The sequence below is a fragment of the Beta vulgaris genome, chromosome 3 (assembly GCF_026745355.1).
Source record: "Beta vulgaris subsp. vulgaris cultivar EL10 chromosome 3, EL10.2, whole genome shotgun sequence".
NCBI lineage: Eukaryota > Viridiplantae > Streptophyta > Magnoliopsida > Caryophyllales > Amaranthaceae > Beta > Beta vulgaris.
In genome coordinates, this window is record NC_079204.1 from 6,147,658 (window position 1) to 6,168,403 (window position 20,746).

Sequence of the window (20,746 nt, forward strand, 5' to 3'; positions counted from 1 at the left end):
ATCTACCTCCAAATTGATTTTAAGTTTATGAATAAACACTATAAACTAAGGTCTATTCTCTTCAGTTTATTTTCAGTTCGATTTACTTGGGGTTCGGCTCGGTTCAGTTCAGCTTTGGACAATACTTTTACTCTCACATATCACCATTCATTTAGTTCAGTTTAACTTTTTATGTCGAAGAGAATAGGCCCTAAGGGGGAATTTACTCCCTCTATCCCAATTTAATTGCTACATTTGATTTATCACAGTTTATGAGATGCAACTTCAAACATTAATATCTTGAGTTACATATATGAAAAATTATAAAAATTATATATTTGGAAAATACAAATTGTGACGAATTAAACAAGATCAAACATGAGTATGTTTTTTCTTGTGTATATGGAAGAAAAGATAGTTATAGTTATGACGTGAATAGTGCATACGGTGAAAATGTAGCAACTAAATTGGAGCAGAGGGAGTAGTTGGGGCTTCAAAAAAGGATAAGAAAAACAAAGCTCTTGATTCTCTTTTTATAAAATTCGTTTATATTATAGTCGAGCAGAATTGATCTCCCCACATGAACTTAGCCCCAAAAGTCTCAAATTTTTTACATTTTTTCTTTGCTACCATGATGCTTGACCCGACCCTGTATGGTTGTCTCTTAAGCCCAAATAGAGCTCACTTTTTTGTCTGAATTTAGGTTTGCCTTTTTAAGTGCTCTAGTATAGTGTACATTAATCTTTGGACAACTCCCATTGGTGTGAGATATTGAAATGATTTTGCCATGATTTTTTGTTGTTTGTGGCTTTATATTTGATCCTACATTCAAGAGTGTGAAATATAATGTAATCTACAAAAGTATTGCAATTCAAAATAATATATATATATATATACAACTTCTATATCAAATAGAAGACACCTCTTATCTTGATTTACTAAAGAATTCACAAATTGTCACAGAAGAAAATACACAATATAATAACATAATAGAATGATGAACAAACTTCCACTACAATGAAAGAACATTAACAAGAGCATAAAAAATCACATCTCATATTGTCGAGACTTTAAAGTATTCCCAACAAACATACATTTAGACGCTAACAAGTAAGAAAAATAACAGCTCATAGTAAGTATACTTGCTAAACAAGCCATAAGACCTACATACATTAAAACACCACTTTATCAAATTCTTATGAGACTTATGATCACTTTATCAAACCTTTAGAGTTTAGAGGCTACGTGAAAATATATCACATTGATCTTGATTCTTGCAATAGTTCTATATACCCTACGTAATAAAATAACATAAAGCATGAATATATAGAAAATGTGTAATCGTTACAAATAATATTAAACACTTGTTAACTCATCTCAACAACTTGATCAACTCTTCTAGTAAAAGCAAAAAGAGATGAAACGAAGCCACTAGGAAGAATATCAGAACATTGATATATAATAAAGCTGATAAATAAGATGTTCCTCTTCAGGAACGTACCCTAAAAGTTGCATGAATACATAAATGAATCATAATTTGATTCATGGCCTTCATCAATGAACCCGATTATTATCGACACACGAACAAAAACACGATCGTTTTCCGGCTGTTGAATGTACACAGGATGAGAAGAATAATAATCTCGTGATGAAAGCAGTTCAAAATGTACGTTGCTGATTTTTTCTCGTCAATAAATTAAAGAAAGAGTTTCACCGTACGTACCTGGAGCTCCAATTCTTGCATTGTGATTGTCAAGATTCGAGTAATTAAGTAGAGACAATGGATACATAATGATGATGATTATGATGACTATATATATATGTAGATCCAGGATCATATCATGTATAGTCATCATAATCATCATCGCTATATATCCGATCCATATTCTTGACTTTCAAGCATATCAAATAGCCATGCTTGAAGAGAAAGATGCAATCTTCGAGTTCGTCGTGGAGACGGGAGATGAATGGGGTGGTGGACGGTGGTGGGGGTGGTGGACTAGTGGTGGTTGAAAGGAGTGGTAAGGTTGAGGAATCAATTGATTTTAGGAAAAATAATACGAGGGATTTTAGGGTCTCATAAATTTACTTATAAAAGGAGTTTTACCAACTTACCATATTCATGTAGGATTAGGAATTAGGAGTTTGGTTCCTAATATGATTCCTAAGTAAGAGTATTGTGTTACTACTCGTGTCTTCTATTTTGATTGGGTAAACTTTCAGACAAATGGGGCGCACGAGACTTATAAACGAATTTCTTTTTAATGGTTTACCGGTTTGGCGGTTTAGTAACACATTACTACCCTTTTATTCTTTATATTAAAACTAGCAATTTATGCATGCTGCCTCAATTTTTTGGAACATACTCCATCCGTCCTTTATTAGTTTACTCCTTTCTTTTGCATAGAGTTTTAGAATAAATAATATTATGAGTCATAGAAAGAAAGAAAAACTTTTATTTTATATTAAAATTGAATGTATGTGTCATGAAAAGTTTGTGGTCTCATTTCAAAGGTAGCAAAAAAAGAAAGGGGTAAACTAATAAGGAATACAGGTAAACTAATACAAGACGGAAGGAGTAATTTATAACTTTTTGGGTATAAACAAAAATAAAATTTGAACATTAGACATGTTTTTGGGGCTAATTAATTTTGTTGATTAAACTTATATCACTTCACCAAACCCGTCTTTTATTATTTATTTTATTTATACTTTCTTTAATATTTTCTAAATTAAAACTGGTGAACGATAAAAGAATGTTACGCAGATTCATTAAGAATTTCTTATATTTTTATCAATAAAGTATTGTGTTTTAATTAAATCGTTTCACTTTGTTAATTGATTGTATTTTCCATTTTGATTTACTACTTGATTGTGTTTTTTATTTGATCAAATATTTTATTGATACAATTTTCTTATATAATAATGTGAGAAAGTTTAACAAAGTTGGTTGATGAATATGATACAAAACCAAATGGTGCAACTAAAGAAGTACGGAGGTAATATATCATAATCAATTCCTCGTTATCAAGATAGGTTACTATTATCCCCTCAAAAAAAAAAGATAGGTTACTATTTACTTTACACATTAGCAATATTCGTATAATATTATTATACGAATATTGCTAATGTGTAAAGTAAATAGTATTTTACATTAACGCCCTAAATACGTATTTTATACATCTCATACGTATATCTCATCATTCCCCAGTCCTTTCCCTTTACCCCTTCCCTTTACGGCTCTCTCTCTCCTCCTTTTTACTGCTCTATCTCCCCTTCCCTCCCATCTTCCCACCATTGAAAAATTGAAGTACGTCCACTCAAAATCAAAGCCACCTGAGTTTGTAGACATTGCACCACCTTGCCGTCAACACTCGCCGGATTTTAGAACTCGCCGGAAAATTGCACCACCTTGCTGTCAACACTCGCCGGATTTTAGAACTCGTCGGAAAATGGTATAGGCACCCACACATGTATCATGTATGCTGCTGCACTATATCAAACGTTGACCATCTTTAGGAGCACTAAAAAAAACCCATACACTACAATCTATAAATATTAACCACTTAAACAAGCCAATGCAACATACCATCAAATATTTGGTTATACACAATACTTAAGCCATAACATCTACACTAGAAAGCTCCATCTTCTTCCTCTTGTTTTATTACAGTTTATGAGATGCAACTTCAAACATTAATATCTTGAGTTACATATATGAAAAATTATAAAAAGTATATATTTGAAAAATACAAATTGTGACGAATTAAACAAGATCAAACATGAGTATGTTTTTTCTTGTGTATATGGAATAAAATATAGTTAAAGTTATGACGTGAATAGTGTCTGCAGTGAAAATGTAGCAACTAAATTGGAGCAGAGGGAGTAGTTGGGGCTTCAAGAAAAGATAAGAAAAACAAAGCTCTTGATTCTCTTTTTATAAAATTCGTTTATATTATAGTCGAGCAGAATTGGTCTCCCCACATGAACTTAGCCCCAAAAGTCTCAAATTTTTGACATTTTTTCTTTGCTACCATGATGCTTGACCCGACCCTGTATGGTTGTCTCTTAAGCCCAAATAGCTCACTTTTTTGTCTGAATATAGGTTTGCCTTTTAAAGTGTTCTAGTATAGTACTTCCTCCGTTCCATAATAAGTGAAACACTTACTATTTTAGAACGTTTCAAAATAAGTGAAACATACCTTAAATGGAAAAAAGAAAGTGACAAAATGACAAGAATGCCCATCACAAACTTGTGTGGTTTGCTTTTCTTTCTCCTCCTTTTGATAGTGAAAAGGGTGTTTAATGACTTTTTGGCTTTTGAAAGTGATGTTTATTAAATCTTGTGCCCAATTCCTATGTTTCACTTATTATGGAACGGAGGAAGTATACATTAATCTTTGGACAACTCCCATTGGTGTGAGATATTGAAATGATTTTGCCATTATTTTTTTTGTTTGTGGCTTTATATTTGATCCTGCATTCAAGAGTGTGATATATAATGTAATCTACAAAAGTATTGCAATTCAAAATAATATATATATGAGAACGTATTGTGTCGGACTCGTCCGACCATAATCTTTGGTCGGACGACTTTCAGGTGTTTTCAACTTTTTTTTAGTTAGTCTTAATTTTTTTTCAGGTAGTCTTCATTTTTTTTCAGGTAATCTTCATTTTTTTTCAGTTAGTCTTCTTTTTTTTTCAGTTGATTTTTGTACTTCAGTTAGACTTACTTTGGGTTTCAGTTGGTCTTTATTCTTTTTCAGGTAGTCTTCATTTTTTTTCAGGTAGTCTTCATTTTTTTCCAGGTAGTCCAACTGAAAAAAAAAAAAGTCCAATTGAAACAAAACAAAGTCCAACTGAAAGAAACACAAAGTCCAACTGAAAGAAACACAAAGTCCAACTGAAAGAATACAAAGTCCAACTGAATGAAAACAAAGTCCAACTGAAACAAAACAAAGTCCAACTGAAAAACAAAACACTAACCTCTGCTTTCTCTCACTTTCTCCTTCTTCTTCATTGAGTGATTATGTGGGATTGCTTATTCTTCAATTACACCAACTAATTATCCTGCATTGCCGTACTACTATCCTTCTGTTAGTTACTTTGATGATGGAGAAGCTTCTATTTCCGGTGTTTCCGGTGGTGGTGATGGTGGTGGTTGTGGTGGTGGTGGTGGGTTTTATGTGGAGAAGCTGTAACTGCATATTCGACCTCGAGTCGAGTTGGAACAGACCAAAAACAGAATCAATGGAAGACCCATTTGATGTTTGACTCTCAATCTCATTTTTATCACCATTAAAACGCCTTGGAATATTACTTAAAGATGAAGAAGAAGATGAAGGATAAGAAGAATTTGCAGCCAAATTTGTTGGTCTTCCAAATGTTATTCCACCCATTATCTCTTCTTCGGTAACTTTGTGTGAATGCTATTTTTTTGGTATCTCAATTTATTAAGTAAAGAATTATAAAGAAAGGCAATGTTTTTGGTGAATGATGACAAAAGATGAAAATGGATAACTTGTCTATCAACTCAAGATATATATCTCATGGTAATTGTGTATTATGTGGGAATGGTGGAGAATCCTTCGATCGCCGTCGTTGCTGTATATTATAGTACTGGGCTCATCCCGTCTGACGAGAATATTGGGTCAGACGGTCTGACCCAATACTTTCAATATATATATATATATATACAACTTTTATATCAAATAGAAGACACCTCTTATCTTGATTTACTAAAGAATTCATAAATTGTCACAGAAGAAAATACAATATCTCTATTACATAAGCCAAGATAGGAGGTGTGGTGTCCTTTTTTGAAGTGACTAAAATACCCTCAATGATCTAATTAATGGAATGAAAAAAATTACAAAAGCAAATCATTTAAAAATTCTAATTCCAACTTGCCATTTAAAACAAGTTTAAAATGGTATATGCATCAAATACTTCAATCAAAAATTAAATGGACAAAATATTTATACCTTATAAAAAAAGATGACATACATAACGTGCACATGAAAAGTCTGAACATTCACTACCTTTGATACTCTTTAATTCAGTTAAACCAACTCATTATTTTTGTTCTTTCTGTTCAATATTCAGTCACAAAAAATTAATGTTAACAATCACTCACAACCTTTTTATTTTTGTACATTAGCGAATTAATATATCTAAATTCATCTAACTGTTGAATTTTTCACATTTAAGTTTAAACATAAATAAAGTACGAATGGAGTATCTAATAGAATAACAAATTTTGAAAGTAACGCACGCATCGCATGCATATGAAGACTAATAATAACATAATAGAATGATGAACAAACTTCCACTACAATAAAAGAACATTAACAAGAGCATAAAAAAATCACATCTAATATTGTCGAGACTCGAGTGTACAAGGTAACATTGATTTTTGATGGTCTAATGGGTAGCAAGGGCGACTTATAACAATGATGTTAGTATATTGTTGTGGATGTAGGATATACTGAAATCATTATTATAAGTCTCCATTACTACCCATTAGTTCATCAGCAATTTCATTTATGACTTGAAATAATGGAGGCAATACGCTAAATTGAAATTAGAAGTTCGGGAAAGAAAGTAAAAGATAGTGCCTTAAATAGGATCAACAATGTTACCATTGTGAACCGTCCCTTTTCACTTGTTCATTTTGTTTTACTTTGAAGTTTATCACTTCATCTCTTAGATTGATTGTCGAATTTTTATAAAAGAAGTTATTGAAATATTGCACATAAAAAGTAACTTCTTCTTTTACTGAATTTAAAAATCCATTAACATCTACGGAAATTTATAATGTAAGAGATGCATTTGAAATGTAAAATTATGACGTAAGAGATGCATTTGAAAAGTAAAATTATGACATAAGAGATAAATTTGAAAATGGACTATGTTACTAACGTTTGCCATTAACATTAATATTTTTTCTCTCCTGAAAGCTTAGATCAATGCCAATGGTGATGGGTTTGATCACCAAAATCTGAAATTTTGGATTGAACAAAAAAAAACTTGGATTCCATTGGTGACATAAAAGTGTTCATCAAATGACAAAATATGTCATTGTTCATCATGTGAACAAACTCATCACCGTGCATTGAAGAAAAGGGGGAAGAATGATACACAGCCAGCCAGTGGCACGCTACCACGTGGCTACTGCGGTGTATTTTTGGGAAATTTTGTGGAAATTTCCTATTTCAAAAAAAAATATACCAAAATTTATATTTTTTCCCCCTTAATAAAATAATACCCATATCGATATATTTCATAACAAAAAAAAAGACTTCTTCAATCTTTCTCTCTCTAAAAATATTTATACATCATTTTACTAATTGCGCAATAATGATAATGAATTTTTGGTAATTAATTATTATAATTTTAAGTAATCATAAGATGATTTGTTTTTATTTAATATGTAAATTATATTATTAATTGAAGTAGGAAAGAGAAATAGGAGAGAGAAAGTTAAGTGAGGTAATGAAAAGTAGGAGAGATACATTTGTTCATAAAATGAACAAAACATAAGTAACTTGGGAACTTTGGTGATCAAATCCATCACCATTGGCATTGCTCTTAGTTTCGTTAAGTCCATTAATATTTTTTCTCTCCTATAAGCTTATTAGCTTAGTATCATTATGGACTTGGCGAGGTTGTAAAAACCATATAATCTCGTCTTATGAACCAACTTTGTCTTTCTCGACAAAAATCTCTCGCAATTAAGGAAATCTCAGCCTCAAAATATTCTCGTTCTCTTCTGCATAAAACAGAAGAACTGAACTGAATTAGACTGAAATGAATAGTGATATATGAGAGTAAAAGTATTGTCAAGAGCTGAACTAAACTGAATTAATCTGAACTGAATTGAACTGAAAATAAACTGAGGAGAACAGTCCCTTAGATTCATCCTACAACCTGAGAATTGAGATTGCGCAATCAAACCTTACCCCTAGACCAAATAACACTTTGATATTTACTAACTACCAGTCTACCACTAGTTATTGTAGTATGGACTATGGAGTGCCTACTTCGTACTACATAGGCAGTTGTTAAGAGAGTTGGGTGTACTACCTAGGCAGTTGTTAGAGAGCTGGGCTTGCCATGAAGTTCGGCGTGCGCAAGTTGATGGCGTAAGCTACTTAGAAGAGAACCAAGAAACAAACCACAAGTAAAAATTGAAAGGAGTATATTTTTTCATGTATATTGAAGCATTCAGCGAAAAACTAACTGGATTACAATTCCCTCAACATTTTAACCCAAAATACTTAAAACTACAAACTACAGTATCTACTATGTATAATAAAAGAATCCAGCACAGTTCTGCATGCGTATTGCATACCCACCCTTCCTGTACCAAACTTTGCAAAGAGCATTGCTTCTAGTTCAAACTTCCAAGGAGAATTGCTTCTCCGTCTTCAATCTCCGCAACTACCGCAAGGAAAAGCATTACTACACTGATTCAATCAAAGGAGGAGCATAACTACTCTGCCTTCATATGTTTGTAGCTGCAATAGCCTGCAAATGCTTGCGCATTAACACAAACACAACAACTTTGGTCTTCTTCGGCCTAGAATATTCTTCATAACATAAGCCTTTGAATGAAGGTAACAAAACCAGCTGAAATGTGTGATATTCAACAAACACAAATGGAGATTAAACAAAATACAAGCATGTGTTTGCTCAGACAGCCAAGGGTTTGTCCTCAACCAATAAGATCAGAAACTCTAGTCCACTTAAGCTTCATCACCGCAACACACTACAAAAATGAAGCCAAACACTACAAAACAAGAAGAAATCCTAAAGAGTAATTAAGGAAATGTATGAAGCCTTTCCAGGATCAACAGACACAGACACAAGTCAATGATCAGGATAAACCACATTTTATTTAGCATCCAAGCCATTTAGCCATAAGGAACAATTATTCTCCTACAGAATTGGTAAATGGAGGCATCCCTCACTAACAAACACAACTAATTAACTCAAACCACACATAACATAACATCGAAAGAATAAACTCATCGACTACTAATACAATTTACGGCTACGCATTCGGCTTCAGTGTGTGTAACAATCAGATCATAGATTATTAATCTCACTGAAATCCGCTAAGATAAATGTAATTATCATCCTCAGCCACTAATCCCTATGCCCCACAACAAAAACAACCACAAGATTCATTTAAAATTTTCAAAACCAAATTTGCAAAAACAAAACATTTGATGAAATAAGTGCTCAGACAGCCAAGGGTTTGTCTTCAACCAAAAGGTCAGAAACTCTAGTCCACACTTTAGCTTCATCACTGCACTAAATAAGACTAACAAAAATTCACTAGAGACTCGATCAAGGATTTCTAGGATCAGAGGTAATGCAAATACCAAAATAATTCCATATACTACTATGTTTAGCAGTGTTACTCCAACACCTTCATTTCCCTCAAACAAAGGGTATCATGTCGTATCGTGTCCTACACAACATTTTACTTGGATAAAACTTACTATTTCTACAAAATAGCCAAGTCGGACACTTCGACACCCGTATCCAAGTAGGCACTTAATCCGCATCAGAGTAACAATGTTTAGTTATCACATTCGAGATAATATAAGTGGCGTTTCCAGGATCAATAGACACAAAAAAGAAAGTCATGGATCAGGATATACCACATTGCATTACATTAATTTGGCGTCCGAGCCATTATGCCAAGAGGAACTGTTTATCCCCCAGAATTGGTAATGGACGCACCTTATTTAAACTACTTAATTATATAACAAAAATAAATAATTTTCAAAACAATTTACAAAATTGACGAAAAATATAAAATTTCTTGAGCTCAGTGGAAGGAGAAGTCGTTTAATTAAATAGGCTCACGGTATTATCCACTGCCCATAAACACTTCCAGTGCTTTCATCTCATCATCGCATCAAGTTTCGAATGTTCAATATTTTCAATACAAATAATAAAAAGGTGAAATTTACAATAAAGTTTGAATTTTTCAAAATAAATTACAAATTATATGAAGAAAATAACTATTTCTTGAACTCAGTGGAAGGAGAAGTCGTTAATTATAATGCTCACGGTATAATCCACTGCACATAAACACTTGAGTGTTTTCGTCTCATCATCGGATCAAGTATATCGAATTTTTAAAATATTTAGGAATTAATAAAGAAAAAAGTTGAATTTATATAAAAAATTATAAGAAAAGAGAAAAAGGGGAATTAAATTTATTGAAAGGGTATCAGTGTGTGTAACAATCAGATCATAGATCAATGACCTCACTGAAATCCGCTAAGATAATTATAATTTATCATCATTTACCCGAATTAATTCAATCACAGAAGAAAATAAAAACTTACACGCCATTATCAACGTAAAAGAAGATATTGCAGTTTCGCGAAGGATAAATCTTCAGAATAAATGAACAGAGAAATTGATCGAGTGGAAATTGAAAGATTCAATTGAATCGGTGAAAAAACTAACTGATGAGATTTTTTAGGGAAGATTGAGATGAGAGAGATGAATGAAGAAATTGGAAGAGGGGTTTAGGGTTTTGTAGGAGTGGATTGGGGAAATTAGGGTTTTACGCGACTAAGAATTGCGGCTAAGTTTAGAAGATTGGGTTTTTACGATGGGTTGGCTAGTGGGTTTGTTGTGGTCAATAACTTTGGGGTTTGAAAAGTTCAAGCATGTGTTTAGTATTGGGCTTTATTTCTTCTAGGCTTCAATTCTATATTTCTGAATTCTATGTCAATAGATTATGTAGCCACCTTAACAATCAATTCATTTTAGTTAGACTCAAAATGGATGGTATCAGGTTAGGTAACTTTAATATCTCAATTTTTAAAAAAATAGTATTCCAAAAATCCAAATATATGTTGTTGCGTAAAAAAATAATAAATTGAAAATCAAATGGCATCTATAATAAATATTAAAGAAAAGAACAAAATATAACCAGTAAGATCAAATCAAATTCTATTCAAATAAACTATAATGAACTAGATGACTAGATCGACTGATATAGTGCAAACCCCTTGTATTTGCTAAACCACGCAACTATTGATAAAGAAGTCTATTATTCTAACATAGTTTGTGAAAGAGATTCTTGATTCAACCATGTTGACCAGATCCGAGTCTTCAGTATCTTGACGTTGATGGTCTTCAACTTCAACTAGAATGAACAATTTGCCATACCACTTTTTGGACTTTCACATGACAATAGAATAAAACCAAACTCCCGTAAAATAAGAGAATGAAACCATCAATTGGATAGATAACTCTTAAAAAGAGAAAGTGTAAAAAATTATTAATAACAAAAACAATAGAACAAAAAAAGAAAGAATAAAAAGCTTATCACCATCGAAAAGAAGATGATAGATATGTTGTAAATAAGTAGTAGCAAAGTTTGACAAATTCATATTGCAACTATACTATTGAAATATTGTACTATATATATATAGTCTAAACCAAATATACTTTGTTTAAACCGGAGTAAGGTCCGACAACCGGACGACAACCATGAGCTATTGGGCTTTTGAGAGAGTGAGTGAGAGACGAGTAAGTGATAGCTTATAATTTTAAACTTTTAGGGTTTGGACATTTAATATTTTGCATTTTTTTGCATTTGAAGATTCATCTAAGACTTTCAAGTCTTATTAAAAAGTAAACATAAAATATTAAACGAGTGGATTGGATCGGGTGGTGAACTGGATGGTGTTGTTCAAATCACCTGATTCATTTGTTAACCATTTTTTCATCAATTTTTACCAAATTTTCATCCTATTTTTATTAAGGTGAAACGAATAAACAAATATTCATTTATATTTGTCAAGTCAAGCCTTAAAAAACCTTGTCATTTTTCCCTCCACGAACGTAGTTTAAAGTTCTACTTTTGCATGTGAATCCACCTTACTTCAACAAAATTGAAACTTCAATGAAATATGCAACAATCTCATCAAATAACTATATCGTTTATACCAACAAACACTGATATAACATAGATGTGATCATGGAGCGAGCTAAGCCGCGACCAAAAAAAAAAAAAATCCCATTGGTCGGGCCGGGCCGGACCTAGTTTTGGGCCGAAATTATGTGCACATGCCCACTATTTTGTTCCTAGAATAGCGGGCTTTTCGGGCCAAAAACAGACCGGGCCGAAAAGTAGATTGAAAAGTCATTTTTGGCCAAAGCCGAACAAAATCGGGTCGGGATCGACCGTGGGCCGGAAAAGTCTGCCCAGAACCCAACCCAAAAACGGGTCGGGGCGGGCCAAAATGATCAGCTCTAATATAGCATTATACTTATGTATTTATTGATAGCTATAAAATTTATTTGTCTTCACGGTTGAAAGTCTCATGCAACTTGTCCAACTTGGTGTTTACTATGTTGAAGTTGATAGGGGTAACCTATTCACATGTCTATCTCATACTATAATGCTTATTTCATTTTAAATAAGTTAAAGTTTAAAAACTTTAACCAAATATTTTCAGTAATACATACGAGAAAATATGCTCATGTGAGATCTTGTTAGATTCGCCTCAATATGTAGTTTATAATATCTTTTTATAGTTTTTATTAAGAAAGTATTGAAGATATCAGAGGTCAAAAATTCGTCTTGGAAACCATGTAAAAAAAGAAAGATGTACTATCATATATATGGTTTGGAGGGGGTATGATTTATTTACTACCTCAAAAATCAATTAGTTTTATCTTGTAATGACTGAGTTGCGTGAGACTTAAAATGAATGGTATCAAGTTAAGACTTCCTTGCTTGGTAATTTTTTTTTATCCCTATGAGCCATGAAAGGAGTACAAAGTACAAAGAAGAATAAGGGATTCTAAACTGTGACCTATCGTTCACAGCACCTCAAACTTAACCATTGGACAAGAAACCCTTGGTTTACTTGGTAATTGTGGCAAAGTGATAATGATGGTTGTTCAAAAAATCAAATAATGTACTCAAAAACTAGTTAAATAAACTTGAAACCACGTTTTTGTTTTCATGTTGGAGTGCAACAAATATTTTTACCTAATATATTGTAAATAAGTAGCACTTTAGTAGTAAAGTTTGATAGTAAACTTATAATCTCTATTCTATATGTGAAGAGGGATAAGACATCAAAGTATTAAAATTCCTAATTTACCCTTAATAAATTAACTCCTCAATACAACAATTAACAAAAAAAAAAAACTCCAAAATCTACCATTTAAATATAGTGCTTGTTTCTTTTTTACACGGTCTCCAAGACGTAATTTTGACCTTTAATATCTTCAATTCCGTATTAATAAAAAATATAAAAAGTTGATATTATGAAACTACACATTGAGACGAATCTAACAAGATCCCACATGAATATGTTTTTTTATATATACAGATGAGAATATTCGGTCAAAGATTTTAAAGTTTGACCCACTAAAAAGGAAGTAGGCACTATATTATGGGACGGAGGAAGTAAAAAATATGACCACCAATAAAATCCCCAATGAAGGGGAAATACCGTAATTAAATACGGTAGAATTGATTTATAATCTTTAGGAAAACTTTGTAAATACCTATTAAAAGACGTGCGTAACAACGTCGACGCGCCATGTGGCACCCTCCCCTTATGTAAGGGTTTTCAAAGAATTACCATCTCATCTAACATCTCTTAGTGATCCATGTTTCCACAAAATTAGAAATATGTGTTGTAGTTAGTTAATATTATTAAACATATCTCTTACATCCTTAAAAATAAACAAATTTGCATGTTCATTAAAATTAATTATGTATGCATGATGCCATTTGATGAGCAATGTTGACCACTACAGTACTACCAATATTTTTTTAAAAAAATTGCGCAATATAGAGTTTGATCCCGAGACCTCAAGTACATATACTAAAGTCTTAACCACTAGGCTAAGTTGTATTTATTGTTATTATCATAATGTATTATATTAATAAATGAAAATTTTTTCTTACCTGGGGCATAGCCTGGGCCTAATAACTAGTTTTTTTTTATAAATCGTCGCAATTAATTTAGTTTTGATACGATTTCGCACACATAACGTGCATATACGAGTATTAGTCTGTATAATCTAACCCATACTAAATCATATTAAATTTTTTACGAGAAAAATGTTCTTATAATATTAATTACTTCATGATTAATATAAAACACATTAATATTTGACTCCAATAAGGTAAAAAATCAAACAAATTTGAACAAATATACTTTCATTTTTCAAACGTATGAACAAAGTTTAGGATTTTTTTTTTCTCTAACCAACAAGACCAATCTTTATTTTTTAAGTTTATGAACCTTAGCCCTGAAAGAATAATCAAAATAATTTGGATATATATATTTATTTGTTTCGTGACAACATATTACCTCCGTTCTCTTTTAGTTGCAACGTTTGATAAATTGTACTATTCATGTTCTCTTATTTAACCACATTTATTGATTTATATGTTAAACAAAATATAGTCATGTGGGGTCTTGTTTGATTTGTTTCGATGTAAGCTTTCATAATATCAAATTTTTATAATTTTTACTTACATACAATTAGAAATAAAACGATTTGAAATTGTACATTGGCAAGCGTGAAAGTCAAAACGTTGCGACTAAATAAAAATTGAGGTAGTATATAAATAGGGTAGATTATAAAAGTCACTATCAACTATTCAAAGACAAGACTTGACTGATGACTTTTAAGATCTAAATAGGGTTGGTCACTTATTCTTTATTCAATCATCAAGTTGTTGATACTTTTTTAATCATTTCTCATAAAGAAGTTGTAGATAACACACTAGTGGCAAAATTTAATTCATCTTCCTCTTTCCCTCTATAGATTTTTTTAACATCTCATACGTTGCCAAGAAGTCAACCCAACGTATACAACGCAATACCTCACTGATCTATAATCTCAACCGTCAATTATTTATTCATGGTCATCATACACTTCTTAATCAACCGTCAAGAATTCAAGATTATCTCTAATCATACAATTAACAAAAATTATTAAAAGAGACTGTCTAATTTTAATATAAAAGTAGACGTAATTATTAAATTTATTAAATTAATCACCGAAAAAATTAACTTAATTCCTATTGGGTCATTCTCCTTCTAACATTACGCTTACTAGCCTTCATATGCACGCGATGCGTGCGTTAATTTCAAAATTTGTTATTCTATTAGATACGCCATTCGTACTTTATTTATGATTAAACTTAAATATGAAAAATTCAACAGTTAGATGAATTTAGATATATTAATTCGCTAATGTAAAAAAATAAAAAAGGTTGTGAGTGATTGTTAACATTAATTTTTTGTGAATGAATATTGAACAGAAAGAACAAAAATAATGAGTTGGTTTAACTGAATTAAAGAGTATCAAAGGTAGTGAATGTTCAGACTTTTCATATGCACGTTATGTATGCCATCTTTTTTTTTTATAAGGTATAAATAATTTGTCCATTTAATTTTTGATTGAAGTATTTGATGCATATACCATTTTAAACTTGTTTTAAATGGCAAGTTGGAATGAGAATTTTTAAATGATTTGCTTTTGTAATTTTTTTCATTCCATTAATTAGATCATTAAGGGTATTTTAGTCACTTCAAAAGAGGACACCACACCTCCTCCTAGGGATGGCAAATGGGCGGGGCGGATGCGGATACCCCTAAATCCACACCCACCTCCACCTAAATTTTCCATACCCACCACCTACCCGCCAACCATGGCGGGTACAAGTTTCCATATCCACCTCCGCCCACGTGGGTATAAGGTTATACCCACATCCGCTCCACCACCCAAGTGGATATCCATTACCCACTTATACCCACCCATCACCTAGGTGGATTTTCCACCGGCCCACCTGATTTATTTTCTATATATAACCTATTATATAAATTAATTATTAGAACACCTTTTCAAACAAAAAAAGTACACATTCTTAGTATTCATATTTCTTAATTATTTTTTACAATTTTTTAGATTTATGAACATAATTCTTTATTTTATTAAAGGGTAAATTAGTAAATATTATACGGGGCGGGCGGATATGGGGCGGGGCGAGTGGATTTGGGGCAGATGTGACCTCATATCCACCACCTACCCACCACCCATGGCGGATTTGACTTTTCGTATCCATACACACCCACTACCCACCAAAGTCATATCCATACCCGCCCCAACTGGGGTGGATGCGGTGCGAAACCCGCCAAATTATACCCACCTGCCATCCCTACGGCTCCTCCCTTGGCATATGTAATAGAGATTATTACCTAATTAAAATAAGCAAACTCTCTAATTAATTACCAATTTTGACCTCACCATCACAATATGGACCCACATACTTGCCTTCAAATCTACACTGGTTGGCACACCAGTAATCCACACGTGTCAGAATACTCTAGATTTAACTTTGATAATACTCAATCAGAAACTGACACGTGTCCATCTTAATCCTTTAATGACTAAATTACCCTTTCATTCACATCAATATCTTTGTGATAATCACTTCATATTATTCTTCTTTCTTTTTTCTCCCTTTTTTTTTGTTTCTCTCTCCTCTTTTTTTTGCTTTCTCTCTCCTAAATTTTCTCGACGTTTTTTTACTGGGTTTTCTGTTAATCGAATGTAAACACTTGGGTTCGGAAAATTTGATTAATTTTCGGTAATCTATATAATCAGGTACTTTTTTTTTTTAATATGTTTGTATGAAATTATGGATTTATGAACTGTTTTTTCAATAATTCTATTGGTTGTCGGTTGCTTTAATTTAGGGTTATTTTGTGAAATCAATGATCTAGATGAGTTTAATTGTAGATAATATGACATGGGTATGTTAGATCGTGTTTTATAGTGATGAAATTACATCGGATTTGTTTATTTAATGTAATTTTATGTCGTAGATCTAATTATCATTTGTGATGATGTTTTTGGGATTCTATTTTTGATTACTTTTATGATTATGATGTTTCTGATGCTTTTAGACTAATAATTGTAGCATTTTAGCTATCTTTGTTGAGCTCAATTCTTTAGTATTGTTTTTGTATCCATGTTTTGTTTGAGGTTAAGTTATATCTGTTTTAAGTTAAACATCTGGTTCTGCTAAAATTTAGCGAGGAATTATAAGTAAAATACTGAATATAAGGGGTTAAATTATATATTTCTTAGTTTTGGAGTTTAATTTTCATTCAAATGAAAAACTTTAAGTTGGATAAATGTTACTTCAAGAATTCGTATCGCTTACTTGGCTTAGATTCATGTAAAGGACACAATTTTGATCAATAACGAGTGTCGTGATTGCCGGGTTAAGCCACTTAGATTTTAATGTATAGATCAATGATTTTCGGGTATTTAATTATGGTAACTCTGTGCTCTAGAGAGTTTTCTGAAACGGCCGTTTTTCTACAACTAAGATATCTCTCCAGGGCTACTAAGATAATTTTTTAGAGTGTTCTTCAAAGTTCAGTAAGGGTTTTTTAGAAAAGTTCTGAACAAAATGGTTATCTTTATGATTTTGCACGACTTTTAGATGAGTTTGTATAGAGACGTTTGATGATCTTCCAAGCGAGGGGCCTGTATAGGCTGTATTGGGGGTCGAATGAATTGTGGGAAAGCATATATGTTGCTGGGATATGATTTATGTCGTGATAAAAGATGCTGTTGTTGTTGTTGTTGTTGCTTTAGCTTGGAGGATCTAAATTAAATCTTTTACTATCTTGTGTATACTGTATAGGCTGAGTGCAATAGGTGTTGAAATTCTTGTTCTCATTTTGTTTTAATTGCAACTATATTACTTGGAGTTAAAAGTTCGTACTGATTCATATATGAGTTTTATCTTGGTTTGAAGATGTACTAGCTAACTTTCACTATTTAAGTACCATTTTTGCTTGTGCATGTGTATATTTGTGACATATTGCTCATGGTCCTGACTCTAATTTTTTGTCCATAACTGCAGTGAGACGGTCATGTAACTTCTTCCTGAACTGACTTTGTCCATAACTGCTGTGAGACAGTCATGTAACTTCTTCCTGAACTGACTTATTGTCCATAACTGCAGTGAGACGGTCATGTAACTTGTTCCTGAAGTGACTGTTGTCGTATGAGTGTATAAACCTGTGGCGCATAGCAGATGGGTGGATGCAACGGCTGTGGAGAAGTGGGGAAAATGGTGCAAAGGAATGATTCATTTAGCTCTTACCAGTTTGGCCTTATGCTTTCCCCTGTTATCTCAGTTTGGGGTTGTATTGTTCGTAAGATAAGGTATCATTATAGTCCTGAGTGGGTGTAGGCATTTGTTTCAGAAAATCATTATAGTTCAACAGTTGATAGGAAAATAAATAAAAGGAGGAGAAAAAAAAAGAGGGATAAAAAAGCAGTTCTCCTGAATTGTTGAATTACAAAAAGAGATAGTTAGACGGTAAATGTATACTTCGTAAAATAGTTTATAATTTCAGGAAATAAAATCTTACTAACATACTCTAGTCAAGAGATTATTGGGGTTAAAAGAGGCCGAAGATGGAGTCAGCAAAACCCCCCATTGTGAAGAAGGCAAAGAAGAAACAGGTCAAAGATGAGTTGGATCGTATTAAGCAGGCTGAGAAAAAAAGGAGGAGGTTGGAGAAAGCCTTGGCTACTTCTGCAGCCATTCGTTCTGAACTGGAGAAGAAGAAACAGCTAAAGAAAGAGGAGCAACAAAGGCTCGATGAAGAGGGTGCTGCAATTGCTGAAGCAGTTGCTCTCCATGTTTTGCTAGGAGAAGACTCCGATGACACGCCTACAATTGTTTTGGAGAAAGAGGATGACTTTGGCGGTTGGCACCATGCTGCGAATATTGGAATTTTTATGAACAAATCTGCCCTTTCACAACAAAACCTGAAGCAGTGCTCCTTTGAGAGTGTTGGCTGGTTTCCAGGAACTTATGGACAAGAATGCGAATGGAATCACTTTGGAGATATCAGTCAGCCATTTTCGTCGTTTCCTCTCGAGAAAAACTTTCACTTGCCATATCTTGAGGATGGACCTTGGAGCCATGATGATATCTCCGCAGGCCTCATCGCAGCACAGGCTGTCTCATCACTCCAGATTGAAGAAGATGTGCACGCAGACAGAATTTTCTTCAATCGTTATTAAGATGGCTATAAGTAAGGGCTAAGTATGACGAGCAGTATGTCAAAGGCAGAACAGCACTGAATCATCTATGAATGTATATATTGCTCTGATATGCCTCCTTTTTTCCCCTTAGTTCCTGGGATGATGGTAACATTGTTGTTGGCTAACATTGTGTGATTGTGATTCCTTTATGCTGTCTAAGTTCTTAGTGTTCCATATAGGATGAATTGAGTTGTGTTTTGTTACGTCTGGGGGTTGCTGATAAACTGGTTTATCTTTGTTGATTATTCTTGTGTTTGTGTTATTAATGTGCCTGTCACAGTACAGTGTCTCGCGGCTGTGAGATGCCTGATTGGTGATGTTATCAGCGTGAGCTGGTATTTCTATGTTTGTTGCTGATGGACTTGTAATGTTTCTGTTGTTTTGTGCTGCCAAGTTTGTCTGTTTGTCACTTGTGCAATAAGCCTTTGCTTATTTATTGAAGAGTAAGGTTTTTACATAGTTGCTCTTTGTTATCTTTTTATCCCACAGAAAACTATATTGATGTTTTACCTGAAGTTTGGCATGATTTGAACATGACTCTGCCTGTTAATGACCTGATATGAACTTATTCTAAACCCCTTTTTTTGATAATTACTTGTATTAACAATAATAATTTCATTCAACCCAGGTTGGGTTTATTGTTTAAGGCCATTATTGTTAATGCATAGGATGCAACTATAAGAGATACGGAAGTTAGACTTCTGAGCTCTTTCTTTCCAATAGCTCGTTGACATATAAGAGATATTTTGCATAACAGATTGTGAAGTGAGATTCTAATTTGTGGAGTTGTGTATACTGTATGGTGAACTGCAAAGACGTTTAGACTTTAGACAAAATATGAACGAAGATAATGGATATATGTGTTGTACCACGTACACTTCGAGGTCAATACAATGGTCAACATTAGTTACACAGCTTTGCTTGATCTACTAATAAAGATTTTTTTTTTCACAACCACGAGATTATGAGATCATCTATCACTAGAGTTGCGGTTTTACTTACCCTCATTCTTTTCCCCATTTCGAAAGGGATGATAATTTATACTATTTTTGTATTTTTTTAGTTGCATCATTTGCTTTTTTATAATTTTCGAGACAATTTTTTGAACGTTTATATCTCTTATCGAGTGTAAATAAAAGTTATAACAATTTGATATTTGAAATCCTCATATTGAGACGAATCTAACAACTCCATTTGACTATGTTTTTTTCTTATATAATAATACGAAATAAATTAACAAAGTTGATTAATAAATAGTGCCAAACAAGCAAATAACACAACTAAAAAAATACATAAATTGTATAATTGGACCAGAATTGTTAGCACGAGACTCATACATCGTGCCGTGTCTTCTAGCGAAAACCAAATACTATTTCATCTGCTCATTCGACTTTCTTCGCTCGACATATTTCTTTCTGATGATTAACATCATAATTCTACGTTCTTATCCAATTATACCAATTAGGAGCGAAAGTTCGGTGTGCGGTTTGAATTAGGGCCTAATCCAATCCAATCCAATCCGATCCGAATAAAATTTGCACTTCAATTTTTCAATCCGAATCCAAACCAATTAAGGTTTGAATCCAATCCAATCCGAAATTTCATACTCTGGATTGGA

The 20,746-nt window shown here is 32.8% G+C and overlaps 1 protein-coding gene and 8 non-coding genes across 10 annotated transcripts; 1 reads left to right on the top strand and 8 right to left on the bottom strand.

The window, feature by feature from the left end:
• Window positions 1–8,665: 8,665 nt before the first annotated feature.
• On the bottom strand, window positions 8,666–8,748 carry LOC125496181 (small nucleolar RNA Z157/R69/R10). Its single transcript, XR_007272881.1, has one exon. It is a non-coding gene; the product is annotated as a small nucleolar RNA Z157/R69/R10 (small nucleolar RNA).
• A 59-nt stretch (window positions 8,749–8,807) lies between these two features.
• LOC125496195 (small nucleolar RNA snoR80) lies at window positions 8,808–8,932 on the bottom strand. Its single transcript, XR_007272895.1, has one exon. It is a non-coding gene; the product is annotated as a small nucleolar RNA snoR80 (small nucleolar RNA).
• Window positions 8,933–9,043: 111 nt separating this feature from the next.
• LOC125496187 (small nucleolar RNA R11/Z151) lies at window positions 9,044–9,129 on the bottom strand. Its single transcript, XR_007272887.1, has one exon. It is a non-coding gene; the product is annotated as a small nucleolar RNA R11/Z151 (small nucleolar RNA).
• Window positions 9,130–9,217: 88 nt separating this feature from the next.
• On the bottom strand, window positions 9,218–9,302 carry LOC125496180 (small nucleolar RNA Z157/R69/R10). The gene has a single exon (XR_007272880.1). It is a non-coding gene; the product is annotated as a small nucleolar RNA Z157/R69/R10 (small nucleolar RNA).
• A 285-nt stretch (window positions 9,303–9,587) lies between these two features.
• LOC125496194 (small nucleolar RNA snoR80) lies at window positions 9,588–9,721 on the bottom strand. The gene has a single exon (XR_007272894.1). It is a non-coding gene; the product is annotated as a small nucleolar RNA snoR80 (small nucleolar RNA).
• A 94-nt stretch (window positions 9,722–9,815) lies between these two features.
• LOC125496188 (small nucleolar RNA Z152/R70/R12) lies at window positions 9,816–9,912 on the bottom strand. Its single transcript, XR_007272888.1, has one exon. It is a non-coding gene; the product is annotated as a small nucleolar RNA Z152/R70/R12 (small nucleolar RNA).
• Window positions 9,913–10,025: 113 nt separating this feature from the next.
• Window positions 10,026–10,118, bottom strand: LOC125496189 (small nucleolar RNA Z152/R70/R12). Its single transcript, XR_007272889.1, has one exon. It is a non-coding gene; the product is annotated as a small nucleolar RNA Z152/R70/R12 (small nucleolar RNA).
• Window positions 10,119–10,223: 105 nt separating this feature from the next.
• Window positions 10,224–10,310, bottom strand: LOC125496185 (small nucleolar RNA R11/Z151). The gene has a single exon (XR_007272885.1). It is a non-coding gene; the product is annotated as a small nucleolar RNA R11/Z151 (small nucleolar RNA).
• Window positions 10,311–16,500: 6,190 nt separating this feature from the next.
• LOC104888379 (hypothetical protein) lies at window positions 16,501–19,373 on the top strand. Of its 2 annotated transcripts, XM_048640926.2 has the most exons (3): window positions 16,506–16,659; window positions 17,933–17,944; window positions 18,035–19,373. In XM_048640926.2, the coding sequence occupies exon 3, from the start codon at window positions 18,493–18,495 to the stop codon at window positions 19,105–19,107; it is 615 nt and encodes a 204-aa protein (XP_048496883.1). In that variant the 5' UTR covers window positions 16,506–16,659; window positions 17,933–17,944; window positions 18,035–18,492; the 3' UTR covers window positions 19,108–19,373. The 2 variants fall into 2 exon arrangements, with proteins under 2 accessions (XP_010671634.3, XP_048496883.1); XM_010673332.4 differs by lacking the exon at window positions 17,933–17,944 and having other exon boundaries at window positions 16,501–16,659.
• Window positions 19,374–20,746: the final 1,373 nt, after the last annotated feature.

Excerpts from the sequence above, each read along its gene's own strand:
- LOC104888379 (XM_010673332.4), top strand. The coding sequence starts at position 18,493 with ATGGAGTCAGCAAAACCCCCCATTGTGAAGAAGGCAAAGAAGAAACAG.